Raw genomic sequence first — 21,101 nt, forward strand, 5'->3', positions numbered from 1 at the left:
AACAAAACTAAGCATGACTATACATCTCTTATAACACTGAAGGAAAAAGAAACAGCACAAAGACTAGGTCTGTGATATCGTAGGATACTGAATTCTTAATTGAAAATTAGAAAGTTTTTGGTTCAAGTGCAGGCTGCACACATTCCTTTCACAATAATAACATAATCAAAAAGGAAACCTAAATCCCAACTGTTCACGTTCTGCAATGAGTCTCAACTTCCTACTTGCCTGTTTCACTGTCTTTTTCAATTCCATGGTAATAGCAAACAAATTCTTCCACCAGTTCCTTGGGAAATATAACTGGTTCAATAAACGCAAGCATGGAATATAACTCTTGAAGATTGTTCTGAATTGGAGTACCAGTCAGCAGGAGACTGAAATCTGTTGAATACTAAAAGATGTTCTGTAGTTTAGACACTGCTGAATGGAGGAATTTTACCAATCATACTTAACCATCAGACCCAGACATGATGGGATTTGATATGGGCCATGATTTGGGGTCTTGCAATATTATTTTGCAATTAATATAAAGTATAGAGGTTAGTCTACATCTACAAACTCTATTCCCTTTTTCAGAAAAGTTGGAAAACTTGTGTGTCTTCTGAAACAATTGAGGTTTTTTTCCAGAGTTAAGTCAAATATTTTAAATTTAATTTTAATATTGCTGATTTTCTTATTGAAGAGTCAAAAATACCAATAATTTATCCTTAACTCATATTGGATGTCTCCTCACATCAGACTAGAAATATACTGTTATTCGGTTGAACCCTAAAGATAACCAAGAAACTGAAACCCCCAAAATGTACAAGAATGGAACTGCAAAATATTCTTCATCTAACATTTGAACAAAACAAGAAGGTACTGTTCTTTTACCTCAGATAGTGTTTTATGAAGCAATGAATCCTGATTCTTCAGTCTGTGTGCTTCATCCACAACAAGACAAGTCCAGTTAAAACTGAACATAAAATAGAAAGACCACAAATATAATACATTCACACCCACTATTTGCCCTATTCACACAGAGTGACTGAGATTTACTGATTTATTCACATAGAGGGACTGAGATTTATTAAGGTTTAAGGTAGCGATTTTCAAACTGTAGTCCACAGAAGTCCACCTGGCAGCCCACAGTTTCCCCATATTTACTCTGGTCAGATGGTATGCAAAAATGGAACAGCCACTGATAATTGGGGTTTGCAGATGCAGACAAGCATTTATTTCAGTAGACAAGCACTAAAACTCAGAAACTGACCACAGTGAACAGATCTTAAGCAATTACAAATGTGAATCACTATGTATTCTGCTAACGGGAATGTGGTCCCAAAAAGAAAACTGCAACTAGAAATTATGTATGACAATACATAACTAGAAATGGGACTTCTCTGGGATGGAGATCTACTTTCTCCTAAACTATTAATACTTCAGAATTCAATGAAGTTCATTATTGACCAGCTAAGAGTTGTTATTATGACATTAAAATAATTATTTTGTGCCTTCAAGGCAACATTGACTTGTGGTGACTGCTTGGACAAGTGTCTGTAGTCCCTGTAGTATCTTAATCACTATACCAACTACCTTATAGCATAAGGTACATAAAATAATTCAAGTGCAAAATAAAGATTTAATTTTGAACTAAATCTTTTGATACACAATTTAGCTTAAAAAAGCCTTTAAAAATGGAGAGGATGGGAAAGCATATACAAATGTAATTAGAATCATTTGCTGAAAAACGTGAATTCCCATGTTGTTAAACACAACATAAGAAGGGAGTGTTTAACTGGATGGTCCCTACGTTTTTTAATATTTAGTGGTTCAAAATTAGAAAGCTTGAAAAACACCGTTATAAGGTTTCCTTCTCCTTGGTCATAGTTGAATGATTCACTATTTATTTCTTAGATGTTGCATTAATCTGCTTCTAATGCAAATAACTATCACCTGTCTTCCCTCCTTTCCCCCAGTGAGTGATTCAAATAGGTAAAGCACAAAAAGGAGAAAATCCTTGTAAAAACTGTCTTGATTGTAAAAAACTAAAACAACTATTTTTTGCATCTCATGCAAATTCATCCAACTAATTTAATTTGTCCAATAATTCCACAATACAGATAGAAAATTACTAGAGTATCTATTTTTAACCACATTTGTAGGAATTTGTTCTCTAGAACTGAACTGGCTAGGTTGGCTGGGTATATTATATAGCTTACATTATATACTATGTAGTGTGAACCTTAAATAATATACATGACTAAACAGTAATTTTGAGACAGATTCCATCTTCATAAATATGTGATCAGAATTAAAGTAGTTACTAAACTGAAAAGATAGGTGTTTGATAATGAGTCACAATTGTAAGGTGAAATGTCTCACTACAGTACTGTTTTCCTGTAATTTTAGACATTTATTCTTTTATTGCAAGCAATTCAAGTGATTTTTATGAGCACTGGAGCTGGTCCCAAAATTCAAATACAGTTTTCGTGTTGAAAACATGACATCTGTACTCAGTGTCCTCACCATTTTAGAAATGCTGCATCCTTGAGGCACATCTGTAAACAAGCAAAAGAAAAGACTTGTTGTATACCACATAAGGCTTGTGATTGGAGGAAGCCTGTTTGCAAAGACAAAGTATGGGCAGCTTCGCAACTGCGCGTTCTCTCCTCGTCTTACTTCCTTGCATAAGACGACCTTCAATTTTTAGTGTAATGATTTTAGAAAAAAGTATTGTCTTATACACGGAAAAATATGGTATTTAGAATCTTTGTATGAATAAAACATAGCTGATGGCTGGTGTGGGTCTTCCAGGCTGTGTGGCCGTGTTCTGGAAGTTTTGTTTCCTAACTTTTCGCCAGCATCTGTGACCGGCATCTTTAGAGGGCAGGAGCACAGACAGGAGCAGTTCTCTCTGCTCCTGCCTCAGCTGCTGCCATCTGAAGATGCCGGTCACAGATGCTGGCGAAACGTTAGGAAACAAAACTTCCAGAACACGGCCACACAGCCTGGAAGATCCACACCAGCCATCGTATTCTGGCCGTGAAAGCCTTCGACAATACATAAAACATAGCTGAGTTTCATATGCAAACCATCCCTTCCTGTAAAGTTAAAACAAACATGTAAACTTGCATTGAACAAACCAATTGGAATACATCCTGTTGGAGGTAGGCAGTGCGCAGATGCAACAGGGACCAGTAATGTCAGAGCATTCTGAGCCCATAAAGATATCGGAAAATAAAAAAATAAATAAGTGAATGTCTTACTCTGCAAAATTCAAACTGAATGTAATAAGTTATGCAAAAGAGCATGGAAACAGAGCTGCAGAGAGACAGTTTGGACCTCCTCCCACTGAGTGTATCATGTAAATGTTGCCTAATTACTAAATGAAAATGTGTTCTGCTTTATCTTTAAAATATTGATTTCTTAATTTTGGGTTGGAAAAGTGGGGGTCATCTTATACATGGGGGGCATCTTATTCACTGAAAAATACAGTAAAATTCTGGGGTTGTGTGCATTTTCCATTCACCTCCTCCTATAGTCAGTACTTTATTCCATTTGGTGACATGTTCAAAGCACTAGAATTCCAACTTCATACTGCATACCAGAAGTTATGGTTTATAACTTTAATAAATTAATAAAATAAATATAAATTGCTGATTAATCAAATAAGCTATTTCAAACCTTATTGTCTAGGTTCTTACACCATGGTAAGCCATAATGTAGTCTGTTTTTGGTTTTGCAAGTTGTGCAAATTTTGTTCTGCATTTATGTTTCACCAATATTAAAAAAACTCCTGCCTCAGTGCAATATGTGAATCAAATCACTGCTGGCTAGATTAGAAACTGAATAGTTTGTCTTAAAATTCGGTTTAAGCACAACCAACTGAAACAGTCTTGAATAATTTTCTTTTTTTAGAAAAGTTTTAAGGTGATCAAACTGTCAGGTTTACAATGTTCAAATCCCAATGAAGAAAAATCTCATGCAACCCAGGTTAGGTTCAAAAAAGATTTCATTTATCGGAACAGTACACGTAACACTAAGCAAAGCATTGCTGAAACTAAAGCCCAGTTTTTCCCTCTCTGCTTTTACCCCAAATTCTCACCCCGCTCCTCCTAGGCGCCAGTTCTCTTTCCCACCAAGGCTTTTTCCCACCGAGGTGCGACCTTGCACATTCTTATCTCCCGATAACAGTCCATCTTCCTGGCCTTTGAAATCACACCAATTCCTTCTAGTTTCCTTCTCCCCCCTCCCTCCTTCTAACAAATGGCAGAAACGAAGCAAGCAACTACTAAGCTAATATTTTGATTGCTGAAGGTTCTGACAAAATAAATAACCTACAGATGTTCTATAATCTGGTTTCAATATGCTCAAAATCTGCATACATCCTTATTGAATATCTGTATTTTTTCACCTCTCATCTATTTCTGTTACACTGGAAAAAGGACATACAGTCTCTTTCCTCCCCCATCAATCTATTTGTTTATCTGGACTTAATTAGGTGAATTCCAAAATAATTCATCTGGCCTTTATGAGCAAACGCAGGACAAAAACCCTACAGAATAATTTCTACTGAGGTCAAGTTTAATTTTCAGGGAAGCTACTGCAGAAATCTCTTATATCTATGGAAGTAGAATTGCATTAAGGAAGACAGAATGGGCCAATCCATTTGCTCCCTTCTCTCCTATAGGATCTTTATATTTTGCAACAGAGTTTGCCTTTAGCACTTTAAGCTTGCATGATTAAGATCATGGGTAATTCTTAGCTGCACAGAAGCCTACTCAAAGAGAAAAAGCTTTCCACTGCAAGAACAACAGGACAAAGAAACTTACCTATTCACAGACTCTGAGATATAGATTCATGAATATCATGGTGGACATGGAGACTGGTCAGATAAGAACAGTCAAATGCACTGTCAAAATGTTAATTAAAACATATAGTCATGACTACAAATGATATACCTCATAAGTGGTCAGCAGAACGTGGAAACTATGATTTGATTTCAAATTCTGTTGCAGTTTGGCTCTTTCTTCTTTATCTCCTGAATATATCACAATGGAAAGGCTTGGAGAAAACCTATTTTTAATGTTTAAGAGTTATTGATATGTTTAAAAGTCATTGATCAAGATCTCTCTTCTAATCAGAATTATAAATATTGATTCACCTACTCTGAGATGCCAGAGACAAAATGTAAGACCTTTTGTGTGCAAAGCAGGTACTCTGTTTTTCTAACCTAGCAAATTTCTGAAAATAGTTATCTTATAGAGACTGAAGTGCATAATGGAACTTTATGACTAAATTTGAAGAGAGCTGCATTTTAAAAGGCATAAAAAAAACCTCTGCATCATTTCTCTCAATCCAAATTTTACTATATTCCTTCTTCTTAGCAAAAAATCAGAGGGAGTATGGCAGCACCTTTTCCAACTAACGTTGTTAAAAAGCATAGCTCACTTCAACATAAATTCACTTCATCATAGAGTCACTCAATTCATCTATACAGCTGATGGTTACAGCTCACAAAAGCTTTTTAATATTATGTGTTAGTTAGAAAAGGTGCTACCAGACTCCTGATTATCAACAAATATAACATACAGAATTGTCAATATTATTTCAAACTATTTATATTTAGGCATTGCCCAACTCCAAACTGACTCTGGGCAGCTCACAAATTACATTCTGAGTTTCAAAACTTGCCAGAACACGCTTCAAGAAATTTATAAATTCTTGAAATGTTTACCTTTGTAGTTCATCCTTCCAGTTATTTAATACAGAGAGAGGGCAAAGGATCAAAAAAGGCCTTCTATGAAGCTTCCCACTTAAAAAAACAAGCAGAGAAATAGTCTGAAATAGATTTTTAAAAATTGGATATTATTATCACATAATGATATTCTCCTTTCTTTGACAATTATGAAATCACAGATTTCCTGTAGAAAGACAGAATACCTGACAAGTCTTCCCCAGTCCCATTTCATCACCCAGAATGCAGCTATGCCCAGTTTCATAGCAGCGTATCATCCAATTTACACCTTCTATCTGATAGGGGCGCAGATGAATACCTGAAAATAAGAGAGAAACTCTGTTGCATAGGGACCTTTAGCTCACATAAACAGCTGTGTGAAATAAGATAAATCTAAAGGATTAGAATTACATTTTGATTATGCTAAAATAGGTCGCGCTGATTTCATCAGAGCTTATTTCAACATAGCCATTTTCACTGACATACTGGAAGGGGAACAAAATACAGTGCAGCAGCTTTCTCAAACCTAGTGCCTTATAAAAGTAGATACTACTATTCTCACAATTTTCAGCCAACATGTCCAGTGGGAATTCTGGGAGTTAATTCCAGCACATCTAGAAAGATACTAGATTAAGGAAGTGGTTATACTGTATATAACCTGTTACATTGGTTCCTTTTCTGATGGGACCTTATGGATCACTAGTGAGAGGAGCTACAACTTGCATGCCAGTCAGAAGGCAGGACAGAATGTAATTTATGGAAATAGCATAAATATTCAAGAGAACTTGCTTTTTATATTTCCAAAGGTAGGAATGTCAGTCTGATAATAATATCTTCGTTAGCTTTTAAGGCGAGATTTATTTTTTAAATAAGATACTCTACTTATCCCTCTTCCCTCTGAACAGTCAGTATATAAACCCTTGATTTGGAAAGCTACAAAAATATCTGAACCACTTAATACTGAATTAACAAGGTACCTATTCAATTTAGGCTATCTTCACATCACCAAAAGCACCTTTTGAATAGGCCACAGACCAAGATGCTTTGTAATCCCATCAAGTGATGACTGATGATGGCTGAAACTGGTTTTTAATAAACTTAATTAGTATTGCTTACTTTTTATAACTTTTGCATTTTGATTTAGTTGTTAAGTTGCCTTGAATCTTTCCAATTTGGCACCATGTAAGTCTAATCAATAAATAAAAACAGCCTAACCCATGGCTAACTGAACCACGACTTCATTGAATTAATTCAATTCCCTGGTTTCACACAATACAAACTAGTTTACCAATAGCCTAGCTAGTGAGCTAATCCAACCTTAAGAAAAATGGCTCGAAACGATACTTACCTGTCAACCCCCATTGGCGTAATTGCACCTCTTCAATACTTTCTTTTTCCTGCCTGGATCTGTATTTCTTAGAAAGAGTTTGGAAAAAGCAAGACATCACGCAGGCCTCAAAGCAGCAAACTCCGGGCCCTCTTTCTTCCTCAATTTTCACTTTCCAAAACAGCTATCGGAAAGAAATAGGCAAGCTTATATTGATTGGCTGGTTGGAAAGAACGCCGCGTTGTAATTGGCTTTTGTTGGAACCTGGGCGTGTTCCAGAAACAGCATCGGTCTGTGAAACAGTGACGCAGCTCACGTGGCTTTCAACGTTGTCGTCTACGGTGCTCATTTACTCTGCCTTGTATTTTCTTTTGTTGGATTCAGTAGACTATTTACAATAACCGTATTTTACTACTTACTGTATTGGTCTCATACAGCTAGTATGTATAACTGTATACAGTATAACATTATACTGAATAATACTAACACTTGAAATTAATCCCATCTGAAACCACGTAATGTGTTTGAGATAAGGGCTGTGCTTGTTTTCAAGAGAAACAACATGTCCACTGTAGCAGCTTTCCTACCGAAGGGTGATGGGACAATTCCTTCCTAAATGGGCTATTATGTAGGAGCGGCGTTGCAAGCTGGAAGTTTTAGTAAAAATAATATAACCAAATCGACTTTCCAATCACATTTTAGCCAGTTACGTTGTGTGAATCCAAGTCGTGTGGATTTATGTTTATGTCTTTTTACCCCCCCCCCCCATTCGACTGAAATGTTTGTCGTTTATCAGTCATCGATAAACGAACAGGTGAAACTGTAGACAAGGACTCACGTGAAAAAAGCGGTGTAAAAGGACAGTACAAATGGGAGTTTAACGATGCAAGTCTATTAAAAATAAGAACCACCTATAGTGTCCCTAACTGCGCCTAGACTGTAGCTTCTTTTTGCGCTGGCCACTCCGCCCCGCGCAGTTAAAGCATGCCGAATGAAAAGATGGTCTCTTTTGCCATTCACGGAAATTTATAATAGCAACTTCCCCATGCAGGACTGGAGCAGAGTTGTGCGGGAATCAGTGTTGCCTAGCACCTATAGGCTTTGCCCCTCAGAGAAAGTGTCTGCAGAAAACCACTGCCCAGCAGATCGAGCTGTTCTGCTCCCGCTAAACCATTAAAAAAAAAAAAATCAGACATAACTTATTGTGAAAATCCATCTCTTGACGTTATTCTGCTGCATGCCAGCGAACGCAGGAATAAGGAGTTAATTGGGGAAGCCATGGGTAACGTGGTACGCTAACACAATCATTGTGTAAATCAAACTAAAATGGCCGCGAACAGAATCGAAGAACATAACGTATAACGTTAACGATTAATCGAAAGCGAAGCGTTCAGCAGGTAGCTATACTTCTATTCAGGCATGTTGCGCGATGGAATGAGGAGAAATAGCAAGCCTGGGGCGTCACGTTCTCATTCCCTGCACAAACAGCGAAAGACAGCAGGCTCCCGGTCTGCTTTCATCAAGCTCCGCCTGTAGCCCCGTAAAAATCGGCGAGAGACGGAGGGGAGCGTTTGGTGCGCTCTTCCTTCTTCGGCTTTCTGCTCATATTATCCCCTTCGGCACCGGTCTCCTTGAGCCACGAAGGACAAAGGCTAGCAACTATTGACGGCAGCCCGGGGAGCTGCACTTTTCATCCTATTTTATTTGGGTTTCGCGCGGCGCTTTATGTGTGCTTCCGGCACCGCTTTTCACCGCCGGCGGTAGGGTCGCGCTGAAACATCTGAGAGTCTGCTTGTGGACGCGGTGAGTGAGGTCGCAAAGACAGCAGCATGTTTTAGGGGTGCTATTTGCATCACCCATAGTTAATATTGGTAGCATGGAGTTTACTGACCAAAACTGGCGCTTCTCGCTGTAAACATTGTAGAAGGAGAGCTGTGGTGGCAGAAAATCAGGAGACTACAGAAGTAGCTTCCAGCTAACAGATTTTATGAAAATGCATAAGCTTTCCTAAGTATCTGATGAAGCTCATTATGCCTTTTCATAAAATTGTTCTTCAGGACAAAAAGAGCAACTACAGGTAGGCTACTGCATTTTGTCTGGAGGTATTTTTGAACATGAGTAAAGCATGTGGATACTTTATGGATGATACAGAACTAATGGAGTGCTTGAGTCCTTGTCTACAGTGCCTTCAGAAAGTGTTCAGACCCCCTTCACTTTTTTCCATTTTGTTATGTTGCAGCAGCCTGATACTACAATAGTTCAAATTCATTTTTTTTCTCATTAATCTACACTCAGTACCCCATAATGACAAAGTGAAAACAGAAGTTTAGAAATGTCTGTAAATTTATTAAAAGGAAAAACTGAAATATCACATTGGCATAAGTATTCAGACCCTTTACTCAGTACTTGTTGAAGCACCTTTGGCAGCAATTACAGCCTCGGGTCTTTTTCAGTATGACGCAACAAGCTTTGCACAGCTGGATTGGGGGATTTTCTGCCATTCTTTGCAAATCCTCTTAAGCTCAATCAGTTGAATGGGGACCGTCGGTGGACAGCCATTTTCAGGTCTCTCCAGAGATGTTCAATAGTGTTCAAGTCAGGGCTCTGGCTGGGCCAGTCTAGGACATTCACAGAGTTGTGCCTAAGCCATTCCTGTGTTGTCTTGGCTGTGTGCTTAGGTTCGTTGTCATGTTGGAAGGTGAACCTTTGGCCCAGTCTGAGGTCCTGAGCGCTGTGGAACAGGTTTTCATTGAGGACATCTCTGTCCTTTGCTCCATTCAGCTTTCCCTCAACCCTGACCAGTCTCCCAGTCCCTGCTGCTGAAAGACACCCCCACAGCATGATGCTGCCACCACCATGCTTTACTGTTGGGATGGTATTGGGCAGGTGATGAATGCTGCCTAGTTTCCTCCAGACATAACATTTAGAATTGAGGCCAAACAGTTCAATCTTGGTTTCACCAGACCAGAGAATCTTGTTCTTCACAGTCTGAGAGTCCTTCAGGTGCTTTTTTGCAAACTCCAAGCGGGCGTTCATGTATTTTGCACTGAGGAGAGGCTTCCATCTAGCCACTTTGCCATAAAGCCCAGATTGGTGGAGGGCTGTAGTGATGGCTGTCCTTCTGGAACTTTGTCCCATCTCCACACAGGATCTCTGGAGCTCAGTCAGAGTGACCAACAGGTTCTTGGTCACCTCTCTTACTGAGGCTCTTCTCCCCCGATTGTTCAGTTTGGCCAGGCGACCAGCTCTTGGAAGAGTCCTGGTTGTGCCAAACGTCTTCCATTTGAGAATTATGGAGGCCACTGTGCTCTTGGGAACCTTCAGTGCAGCAGAAATGTTTTTGTAGCCTTCCCCAGATCTGTGCCTTGCAATAATCCTGTCTCTGAGCTCTGCAGGCAGTTCCTTTGACCTCATGGTTTTTGCTCTGATACAGTATGCATTGTCAGCTATGAGGCCTTCTATAGAGAGGTGTGTGCCTTTCCAAATCATGTCCAATCAAGTTAATTTACCACAGGTGGAATCCAGTCAAGGTGTAGAAACAGCTCAGCAAGGATCAAGAGAAATGGGAGGCACCTGAGCTAAATTTCAAGTGTTGTTGCAAAGAGTCTGAATACTTATGCCAATGTGATATTTCAGTTTTTCCTTTTTCATACATTTACAAACTTTTCTAAAATTCTGTTTTCACTTTGTCATTCTTGGGTACTGAGTGTAGACTAATGAGAAAAAAATGAATTTGAATGATTGTAGTATCAGGCTGCAACATAACAAAATTGAAAAAAATGAAGGGGGTCTGAATATTTTCTGAATGCACTGTATAACAAAATGTTCTGGAATACAGACCAAGAAGAAGCAGAAGATAAAAAAAAACCTGGACCAAACAGCTATTATTTCTTCATTAATTAATATCACAGATCAAAATATTGTCAACTAATATTTAATAGGCTGAATGGTCCATTGAAAATGTAATCTGTTTAAAAGGAACAGAAGCAAGAGAAAGGGACAAGTGCATTGTATGCAAAATACCCATTCCTACTCAGAAATCCAAGTGAATGAGCATAATATCTATCAAATGTTCCTAAAAAACAAAAGCAATGTGACAGGAACCACTTAGACAAAGAAGTGATGGTTCCTGCTCACTGGATATGTTCAAGCACAGGCTACACAACTATAAGTTCAGGATGCTTTACATTTGATTCCTGTAGCAGTAGGGGTTTGGATCCAATGGCCCCTTCCAACTCTAACATTTTATGAAAAGCTGAAAACTCATTTACATCATTGGGAGTTGGGTGGCATACAAGTTTAATCAGTTATTATTAAAGCTGTATTAACTCAACGTAGTTGTTTATAAAAATGTGTATATTACATTTTAAACAGCATATTAGGATTTCCAAAGACAACATAGTCAAAATCATGATTTTTTAAAAATTTGAAGTACTATTTTAATAGATTAGAAGGATTTTTCATTCTTAATTGAACAGTTCTGCATTTGATGATGCACAATAGCTGTATAAAATAAAAGCCTATAATTTTAGAATTTTTGTTTTGTGCAAGGTACTGCAAGTTGTGCCCCAACAATCCATGGATCAGGCCTCCTGACTGGATGTAGTGATGTTCAGACAGCTCTATGGGCCATGAGATGAGAACAAGATTGTGTGCAATAAAAAACTAAGTGACAGCTGCAAGATAATGAGATGAGAGAGGAATGAAATCAAGCTTCTAGGGCATCTTTTTGTGGATGATACCTTCAAAGCCAGATTCCATGTCTTTCAAAGACACATAGTCATTGACACTTCAGTTAAACTTCTTTTTTAATAATTTTATTAAAGATTATAATTGTAATAGTAAAAACTAATAAACTAAAAGATGAGTAGAAAGAATAAAAAGTGCAAAGAAAAAAATAGAAGAAAGAAGAAAGAAGTGACTTCCAACCTTCATCACAAGAAGTATAAACAATTTTAGTAATTGATTTTAATACACTTAGCAATGTAAGTTAATGAGAAAAGTTGCTCGAGATGGGTAAGGTTCCTAAAAGCACAATTGCATACAATTCTAATGAAGGGAAACAATGGAGGAGAGAAGCCATTGTGGTTACACAAAAAACTGTGTGATGATCTGAAAAAAGAATATGTCATTCTATGATTTATTTATATTTTATTAGATTTGTATTGCATCTTTCCATTAAGATATGGTCTCAGTCTTATCCACTCCTTTCTCCCGTTTGATGTGCGGAAATTATGACATAATTTTGGCCTATTTGCCTTAAAGTTCTTTCCGTTTAAATGTATTTGTTGGCTACTTGACTCTTGAATTTCCACTGCTTGACTATACAGCAGCTATTAAAACCATCTGTGTTGGTTAGAATTGTATGGGGAAGAAAAATGTTCTTTGTGCCTTGCCAAATACATTCAAAGAGGCTTGGGTTTACAATCTATAGAGAGATTGGTATTTCTTGTCCAGAATTTTCCTCGCTAATAATACTGTTTCCATTGATCTTTCCAGATACATGCAGTTGGCCAACTTGATAGGCATTCCAGCCCTAGTCAGTTGGATATACAATTTCAGGGCTTCCCATCAGCCTTCAGGTAATTTATTCTGTTCTTTGGTGTGAACTCAATGAACCCAATTAAGAATAATAATTTTCTTTTTGATTAATTCATCCACCTACATTCATCCAGTTTCATTTTTTACTTTTTGAATCCCCCTCAGATGTGGCCATATCCCTTCCTAGCCCTTCCTGCCAATAATCACAGATGGTGATTTAGAAATTGACGTGTTTCCTTATATATTTTATATTGATACCAAATCCTACTGAAACTCACACAGATTCTCTTATTCCACCTGCTTTGCAAATTCAGGGAAGGAAGCAAGTAAAAAATGTATTATTTAGTTAAATATCAAATACTGATGCCTTTAATTTAGGATGATTTATCCTATTTGTTTATCTCACAGCTTTTCAGAGACAGAATCTGCTTCCAGTTATAGAAGCTTATAGTTTATAGAAACAATATTGAGGTGTATTTGAATTGTGGCTTGTTTGGCAGGTGGTTCTAAGTGTATCCTAAAAATCTTTTTGACTGAGTATGGATTTTCAAAAAAGGGAATTGGGAAGTTGTCCATCATCTAGAAAGGGAGTTAATACACCACGGGCTGTATGGCATTCCTAATGTGTTGACAGAAACAGCCACTAAAATATTAGTGAATAACCTATAACCAATTTTGTTTCAAAAAACAACAGATGAGACATATTCACAGCAAACCCAGTCTGGCCTGATCCATGGGTAATCACCAATATCATAAATCTAGGGATGCAATGGCTCTGCATCATTGTAGGGGTTGCCATCTTTGGCAGCATTCCAGCCACTTTGCAGTGGCTAGATAGCTGTTGTTTATTTTTTAAGTATGTAAATTAGTGGTCTGTTCAGGTTAGAGCTGGAAGTGCTTAGACATCCTATTTCCTTTCTGTTCTTTTTATCCCTGGATTACTCTTTGGGAAGTAAGAATTTGAAAAGAAAGGACCTAGAAGAGCCCCATTTTGTGGGATGCTTTATGTGTTTATCTCTATATTTGACCCCAGAGGATAGCAAAAATAACTCTCTATTCAGAGTGTGTGATACACACCAGTTGGATTAAACTAAGTAACATATAATCAACCTTCCTGAGAGTGGGGCTTTTACAAGATTGATCCTGACCTGGAAATGATCAGGCTTCTGGCTTTGCATGACATGTTGGATCTATTAGGTATATTATGTAAGAAAGGGCATTCTGTATTTGATTATTGTAATGCCTTTAAAGAAGATCCAATTTTACAAAATATAGCTGTGGCAGTTCAACTGAGATGAGGTATTCTGATTATATTAGGGTGATGTGGTTATATTCTGAGCCCAGTGAAAAATGTTGGTTTTCATCTATACATCTTCAGACAACCTGGGCCACTGGTTCCTAATGTAATCCCTCCCTCCAGAATTCTGATTATTAATAGGGAAGCTTGTGTGGGCCTCACATTTATTTCAACAGGCCATTTTTCAGTTCTCTTATTTTTGTATTTCCAATGTTATTTGATTTTCACAGAGAAATTTAACCTTTGTGCACATTTATGTCATTAATATTATATACATCATGTTGAATTTTATTTGTAATTTTGTCTGCTTTTCTGTTATTGGTTAAAATGTATAACACTTGGAAACAGCACTTTTGTAATTATTCCAATAAATAATTGTAGTAATGATTTTCCAGTTTGTCTACTTCTCCTTTGGCCCTAATTGTTTTACACCCAGTTTCTCAAAGCTCTTCTTTACAGCCAGAGATAAAATGAGCTTACAGAAACTATCTTTGCCCTCTCCAAGTATATTCGAACAAGGTATCTCAGCATTTTTTTCATATGAATCTTACTGTATCTTTCACAGATCATGACAAAGTGATGGAAAGAAGCACTGCTATTCCAGATAGGCTTGAAGCTGGAGCAATTTCATGACACACCGGCAAAACCAATAATTTACTATGATATTCTGGAATAATACAGCCAGCTTCAGAATTCCTTAACAGTTCCAGTTCCAGTTGAGTTGTCTGTTTAGAGTATGAATGGCTTAAAGGCAGGAAAGTTAGAAATGTTTTCTGGTCAGGCACCAGCTCCCATTAAAAACTGCTGAGAAAATTAAATTGAAATGAAATCACTTATTAAAAGATATACAGCATTGTAGGTGTCTGCAGAGATTACAGTTTGTACTGATACCACTTGCTTATAAACATCCAGATGCTGCAGATTCTTGGGATGGAACAAATTCTATTCAGATACCTCAGTGCACAGTCTCTGTTTGGAGGTGCTTTGAATATGTGATGTTTGCATTCAGCATGTATGGTATGGTATGGTATAGTATATAGCATAGCATTCTTGGTATTTTTCTTGCATGGAAAATAGACACTGTTAAAAAGGGTGACATGCATGTAGAGTTTAAAAAAGACAACCACCCAACTTTGACAGAGGCCTAACCAAATATATCTTCTGGTGATATCACCCAGTTGTATTTCTCTACAGTTCAGTAGAATGTTAATTTCCTATGTCAAAATGAAAGCTAATTACTTTACCAGTGCCAGAAAGCAATTGCTTCAGAAAATATGAGGATGGAAGATACTGATCAATGTATGTGAAATACATTCCCTCTGACATTAATACAATATGCCATTTCTTCTCCTGGCCATGTGAATGTGCACGTTTCGAGGATTGGCCTGGCAGTTTTCCAAAGATTAATATTCTAAACTTAAAGTTTGGGTGTGCCTCAGAATAGTGTTTAATAAACCATTGGAATTAATATAGACATCATTCTGAACCAAGCTAGCCTTAGGGCAAAGAATACTGAAGATGTAAGAATTTTTTCAGAAATAATCTTAGGATAGTTACAGGCATTGTGATAATAGTCACCATATTAGATTGGTTGACTTTTGGTGTTGAAGTTATCAGTAGAATGAAATGGGAGAGTTCCAACCCTGGGCTTGGGTCTGGGCCAGTGCAGTTTGAGAACCATGGTTCTCAATAAAAGTTTACACTGAATAGAAAAGGGCATTTTTTCAACCCTTATACTATAGGCTGTGTTTAATGGGCAGCGGGAGAGAGTGTTTACAGATTGTGTAGGTTTGTTTTGGGTTTAGGAGCAGTAGTCTTGAATTAACGTTAAATTGAACAATCTGAGGGAGTAAACCTCTATAAGCAAGTATCCATTCTCCTTTATCCATTCTTCTGTAAATGTTCAACAGTTTGTGACTATTACATTTACAATTCTCCCTGATAATGAATGGTGTGAGCACACATATTGCTGAATTTGTACGAGAGTAAATCTGGTTTCCTGTAAAAGCCTCTCTCTTCTCAAACCTACATAAATTATTCTGATATACAGTAGATATAAAGCCCCCAGTACACTTATTCAATATTTATCTTTGCAAAAACTATCAAAATCAAGCTATGTCACAGAATAATGTACAGGTAGTCCTCACTTAACAACCATTCATTTAATGACAGTTCAAAGTTACAACAGCCTTGGAAAAAGTGCTTTACAACCTGTACTCGCACTTACGACCATTGCAAACTGTCGCACCATCCCCGGTGGTCACGTGATCGCAATTTGTGACCTTTTTACTACAGTCGTTAAGTGAATTCTGGCAAAAAAGTCCAATTGGGAAAGCTAGATTCACTTAATGACCACACAATTCACTTAACAACCATGGTGCTTTGCTTAACTGTCATAAAAATGGTCCTAACACTGGGTCCGGTCATGTGGTGACCGCTTAATGACTGCCTGCTTAACAATCAATTTTCCAGTCCCTATTTTGGTTGTCAAGCGAGGACTACCTGTAAAAAAATGCAAGGTTAGTTTAGTAATACATATCAGTGATTTTTTTTTCTCAAAAAGTAATTCTTCATTACTGTCAGATTGCATAAGACTACTGGGACAATGGCATCCAGAGAGGATTCTCAACCTTATAGTATTGTTTTTCCTGCTATTTTATGTATTTTAAGTGGTATTTCTGTAGCCTTTTTATTTCTGCAAGTGGGTTTTTTTTACTACTAAACATTTTGCCACAATGTAGAATGGCCAAGAATACATCCCAGAAAAGCAAGGAATGGAGTATCTATAAGCAGAAAGTAAAAGTGATCATGCCTGTGCCTATTGCATTCTGTTAGACAAAGTAAATAAGATTTAGGCCCAGAACTTCTGTGGTTGCATGCATAAACTAGAGAGAAGGACTTAATTCTCACTCCCAACTTGTCTATAATCATTTCAATTTGGAAAAAAAGTTGTTTAGCTTGCACACTTCTGTTGGAAAAAGCTGTTCTTTAGTTCTCATATTGCTCTGCAAATCTACAGGGTAGATTAGGGTGATAGGTGCACCCTATCAGCTACCCTAAAGTCTAATAACATTGTATAGAAATCTGACCAAAGACATGTAAAGGACATTTATTAAAGTAAGGGGGAGGTAACCATTATGTGGCAGAAGGCTTATCTGGTATTTCAAGGCAGGCTATCCGATCTGGGCTGCAAAAATCTGAGAGGCCAGAGTTAGAGCTCTCTCTAATTTTTTGTTACCATCTAGTAGCCATCCAGATGTTTGCAGTCCACATTTGGTAGCTCTAAAATACAGAACTGGCTCTGAATGTTTTCACAAAATGGCTGTTACGAATGGTCAGTCATAAAACATTCAGATCATAGAAATACTTGCCTTTATCCCTCTTTCTGCGGCCTATGGATACACCTTCAAAAAGAGGGACTAAATTGCAGCCATCCAAGCTTTTCCTCTAAGATGCCTTAAGGGCTCTGAACACTACTGGAAATTACTAAAGGCTAGTAGTTTGCAGAGGCCAGCCTTATTTAATTGTTTTTAATTAAAAAATGCTGAGCCTCCAATCGCCAAAGATGACCATGGGCCCTGCTTGGATTACTCTGTTGCAAAACGACGAATTAAAAGCTTGTGTTCATCTGTGATTGTAATAAAGAAAATACCAGTCTTTTAAAATTCCAATTGTATATAAAATGCAAAACAGCCTTTGAGGATGCAGTAGAAAATAGAAATAGCAATACAGGACGTATGTTTAATTAGTTTCACTTCCTTCCTTGCCTACTGAGGAATCCCATGCAAGCTGGACATCACATGCAGTTTGAGAATATAGTTCAATAATGTGCAAAATCAAATGATCTTGCCTACTGCGCCATGTGATGTTGAATAATATTTTATTTTATTGCTCTATTTATGCTACTTGAAGGGGTTCAGAAAACTATTCTTTAAATCTGAGGGTGCTGGAGCGCTCTGTTATGTGAGAGAGGTTTAAAAAAAACCTGAAGCATACCATTACCATTTTTATGCTTTAAAAATACCAATTTTGGCAAGGTTTTTTGATGGCATGTTCTTTAAAAAAATCAGTGACCATAAAAAGGGACCCAGGAAGTTGCACATGTCTTGTCTACAACAGCTGTAAGAAATGGCCACCCTTTGGCTAGATGTATAACAAATAGGTAAGTCCTATACATAAAACTAACAGTTTTATGATGGCTAACCTGCATGCACAGTAGATAAGAGTGACCACACATACAATGCTCTTGCTTCACATAGATATATGTTGATATACAGTATATACACAATGATGTCTTTATATAAAATAACCTTGTTTATAAAGCGACATTTAATTGCCACTTGGCCCTTCCCTACCCCACAAAAAACAGTAGTATACAAAATATAAAATATTTTTTTAAATATTTATAAACAGTTGCAAGGAAAAAATATAACTGTATGAAAATATCCTTCCCTTCCTCAGATGACTAATGGGCTTTTAACCCATAGCTGTTGAGTGGATAAGAGTATGCCTTGCCCAATACTATTCGGTCCCTCAGGAGTTTAAATAAGACATAATAGTTGCAGAAGAGTATCAGGGCCATGGAGAGCGTATGGTTCCACTTCTCTGAGCGAAGCAGGGAGTAGAGTTGATAACAGACCACACTGCCTTCTATGAGAATCAGTAGATTGAGGAGCCGTAATGGATGGTGGAAGAGGAACTAGAAAGGGAAACAAAGTGTGTTTAAATGCTAAACCATCTGCCTCCTTCATACATATGGAGCTATGGAACGGGGAAAAGAGACCAAGACCAATAATTCCAACAAAGCTACTGGAAAGAAATAACACATTAATACCTTTCACTGCATTTTTAAAACCCCTTCTCTTTAGCTTCAGATATTAAATACAATGTTTATTTTGGTTCACATTGTCAGTTGCTTTGGAAGTTTAATGAAAACAGGATTCACATGCTCAACGTAGTCAATAAGAAAACTGCTTGGCTAGCAAATTCTATTGCGAAGAGAATAACTATTCTGTATCTGCAATTCCACTTAGAAGAAAGCCTCACTTTCTCTCACTTCTCAGTACACTTGCCCGGCACATGCTACAAGGTACAATTCTAGCCACATTTAAATTGGGAATAAGCCATACTTAAACTTAATTCTGATATATGATTAAATTATGAAAACAGACTTGTGTGTTGGTGCGTTTCTGAGAGAAACTAGTAAAATGTGTGGTATAGCCATTACAACCTATAGATAGTGTTTTCCATTTTACAAAATAATGTGATAAATCTATGAAGCTTTAGAAAAGCATCTTTCAGCATTTATATTTCAGTTATGTTTTTGTAACATAAACAAATTAAATTATGCAAAGTCGGAGTCTGACACCTGCATCTTCAGCATGGAGCTCAAAACAGAGATGTTCCAGTTAAACCCTCTCTTTACTATGAAGCAATTTGGTGATGTTACAAGAGTCACAATTAGCCTAACCTGCTTTACAGTTATGAGAACAAAAAACAATGCTGCTACAAGCTCCTTAAAGAAAAAAGATATACATAAATGAGACGTTATAGAAGTTAGGCCAAAATATATAAACATACGTATTTGCCTAACTTCAGCTAGCCGTGAATAGCTCCATGAGATTTTCCAAACTGATTGCGGAAGATCCTGCTTAACCTCTGAGACTTGACCAGATAAAAAAAAAATCCATATGAGCTAAAGTTGTGCCTGTATGGAGAAGGATGTATCAAAACCACAGTCCGTGTTCTCTGAGCTGCACTGGCTCCCAGAAGGTTTCCAGGTACAATTCAAGGTGCTGGTCATCACCTATAAAGCTCTCCATGGCATAGGGCCAGGCTACTTGCCAGATTGTTTTTCTCCTATTGTTTCCACCCACTCCACCAGAACTAATAGAGAGGGCATGCTCCATTAGAATCCACTGGAGTTGGGTGGCTTATAAATTCAAATAAATAAAAATATTAATGTCATCTTGTTGGACCTGGAATCATGCCTTCTCAATTAGTTCTATTAATAGGACTAGATTTAACAAACAGAATATTCAGGCTAAATGGAAATATATACCGCTAGACCATATATATCCAATTACATTAGGTGGTATGAGTAGAGGAGGCTTGAATTATTAACAGTCTGCCAGGACAAAGGGAAGTCTCTGGTTTTTAGAACTTATTAGCAGCATTATCTCTGAATAGCAGTGAAGAACCACATTTTGTTAACAAGACATTAAGTTCCTCCAACCTATGCTGGTTATTAATGATTTGTTGCTGTTGTTGTTGTAAAAGAACTGAACTCTTTTTATCTCATGGTAGAAAGTAATGTATTCCCAAACCCTCAGTAGTCCACTAGTTCATACTTACATAAAAACGAGCGTGGGAGACATCTGAAGGTACTGCTACATTATAAGGTCCCACTGCTTTATATAAGCATCGACTATGCCGTACCAGCACCCCTTGTGGCCATATTGTGCTCTCAGACCAGCTATGGACAAAAAAAAAAGATTTCATTATCAGAAAGCAAAACTAGATGAGTAATTTCACTAAAGAAATACGGATGTCTCTGTATATGCCTTATATTTAAACTTCTATAGTTTTTAGAACTTTTATCTTTGTTCAAGCAGCATAACGCAGTAAAAGAACTTCAATTAGCGGGGTCCAGGAGGCGGGCCTTCTCTGCTGTGGCCCCCGCCCTTTGGAACATCTTGCCCCCGGAGGTGAGAGGCCCCCTCACTCCAGGCCTTTCGGAGGGATTTGAAGACCTGGCTCTGCCATCTGGCCTGGGGTGGGGAGGGAGAATATCAGAAATGGGTTGGCTGGCCTCTTAGCGGCCTGGTGTGGCCCCTATCGGCCTCTTGGATTTTTTAGCTTTTTTATGTTTCTAATGTTTGGTTTTTATAACCTTTAATTGCATTTATGTTTTTAGTGTGTTGTAAGCTGCCCAGAGTCCCCCATTGTGGGGAGATGGGCGGGGACAAGTTAAATAATAAATAAAATAAATAAAAATAACAGATAATTAGAGATTTCAATAGAGATGGAAATCCTAAATTAGGTAGGTCAATAGACAAATTACATCTGGCATTCTGGAGATGAACTGAATTTTTTACTAATACATCCAGGGATACATCCAGGGGTAACCTTAAAACTCATAGGGGTGAGGAAAAACTATTTACTGTTGATCTTTAATTCCAATACAATACAAGTTGTATTAATTTAGGCCCCATTGA

At 37.5% G+C, this 21,101-nt stretch overlaps 2 protein-coding genes and 1 long non-coding RNA gene across 7 annotated transcripts in view; 1 reads left to right on the plus strand and 2 right to left on the minus strand.

Moving 5' to 3' along the window:
• CHD1L (chromodomain helicase DNA binding protein 1 like) overlaps positions 1–7,232 on the minus strand; it is a 45,369-nt gene extending 38,137 nt beyond the window's left edge. For 2 of the 4 annotated variants that reach the window (XM_088147528.1, XM_007433231.4), the window contains exons 1-7: positions 7,068–7,232; positions 5,926–6,038; positions 5,720–5,823; positions 4,944–5,058; positions 2,509–2,540; positions 874–955; positions 229–391 (exon numbers count right to left, since the gene is read on the minus strand). In XM_088147528.1, coding sequence (XP_088003654.1) covers positions 229–391; positions 874–955; positions 2,509–2,540; positions 4,944–5,058; positions 5,720–5,823; positions 5,926–6,038; positions 7,068–7,164 — 706 coding nt within the window. In that variant the 5' untranslated portion in view covers positions 7,165–7,232. Of the gene's footprint in view, positions 1–228; positions 392–873; positions 956–2,508; positions 2,541–4,943; positions 5,059–5,719; positions 5,824–5,925; positions 6,039–7,067 lie in introns of those variants that run through there. The other 2 variants (XM_007433232.4, XM_025169863.2) reach the window with 2 other exon arrangements.
• A 1,222-nt stretch (positions 7,233–8,454) lies between these two features.
• On the plus strand, positions 8,455–15,558 carry LOC112541245 (uncharacterized). The gene is made up of 3 exons (XR_003085276.2): positions 8,455–8,849; positions 12,546–12,628; positions 14,450–15,558. It is a non-coding gene; the product is annotated as an uncharacterized LOC112541245 (long non-coding RNA).
• A 189-nt stretch (positions 15,559–15,747) lies between these two features.
• Positions 15,748–21,101, minus strand: part of TMEM39A (transmembrane protein 39A) — a 32,286-nt gene continuing 26,932 nt past the window's right edge. For both annotated transcript variants that reach the window (XM_007433233.3, XM_007433234.4), the window contains exons 8-9: positions 20,239–20,359; positions 15,748–18,583 (exon numbers count right to left, since the gene is read on the minus strand). In XM_007433233.3, the coding sequence (XP_007433295.1) occupies positions 18,350–18,583; positions 20,239–20,359 (355 nt within the window). In that variant the 3' untranslated portion in view covers positions 15,748–18,349. The remainder of the gene's footprint in view (positions 18,584–20,238; positions 20,360–21,101) is intronic.

The sequence above is a fragment of the Python bivittatus genome, unplaced genomic scaffold (genome assembly GCF_059951505.1).
Source record: "Python bivittatus isolate LINGU-HERP-01145 unplaced genomic scaffold, Pbiv_v1 ctg000520_np1212, whole genome shotgun sequence".
Taxonomy (NCBI): Eukaryota; Metazoa; Chordata; class Lepidosauria; order Squamata; family Pythonidae; genus Python; species Python bivittatus.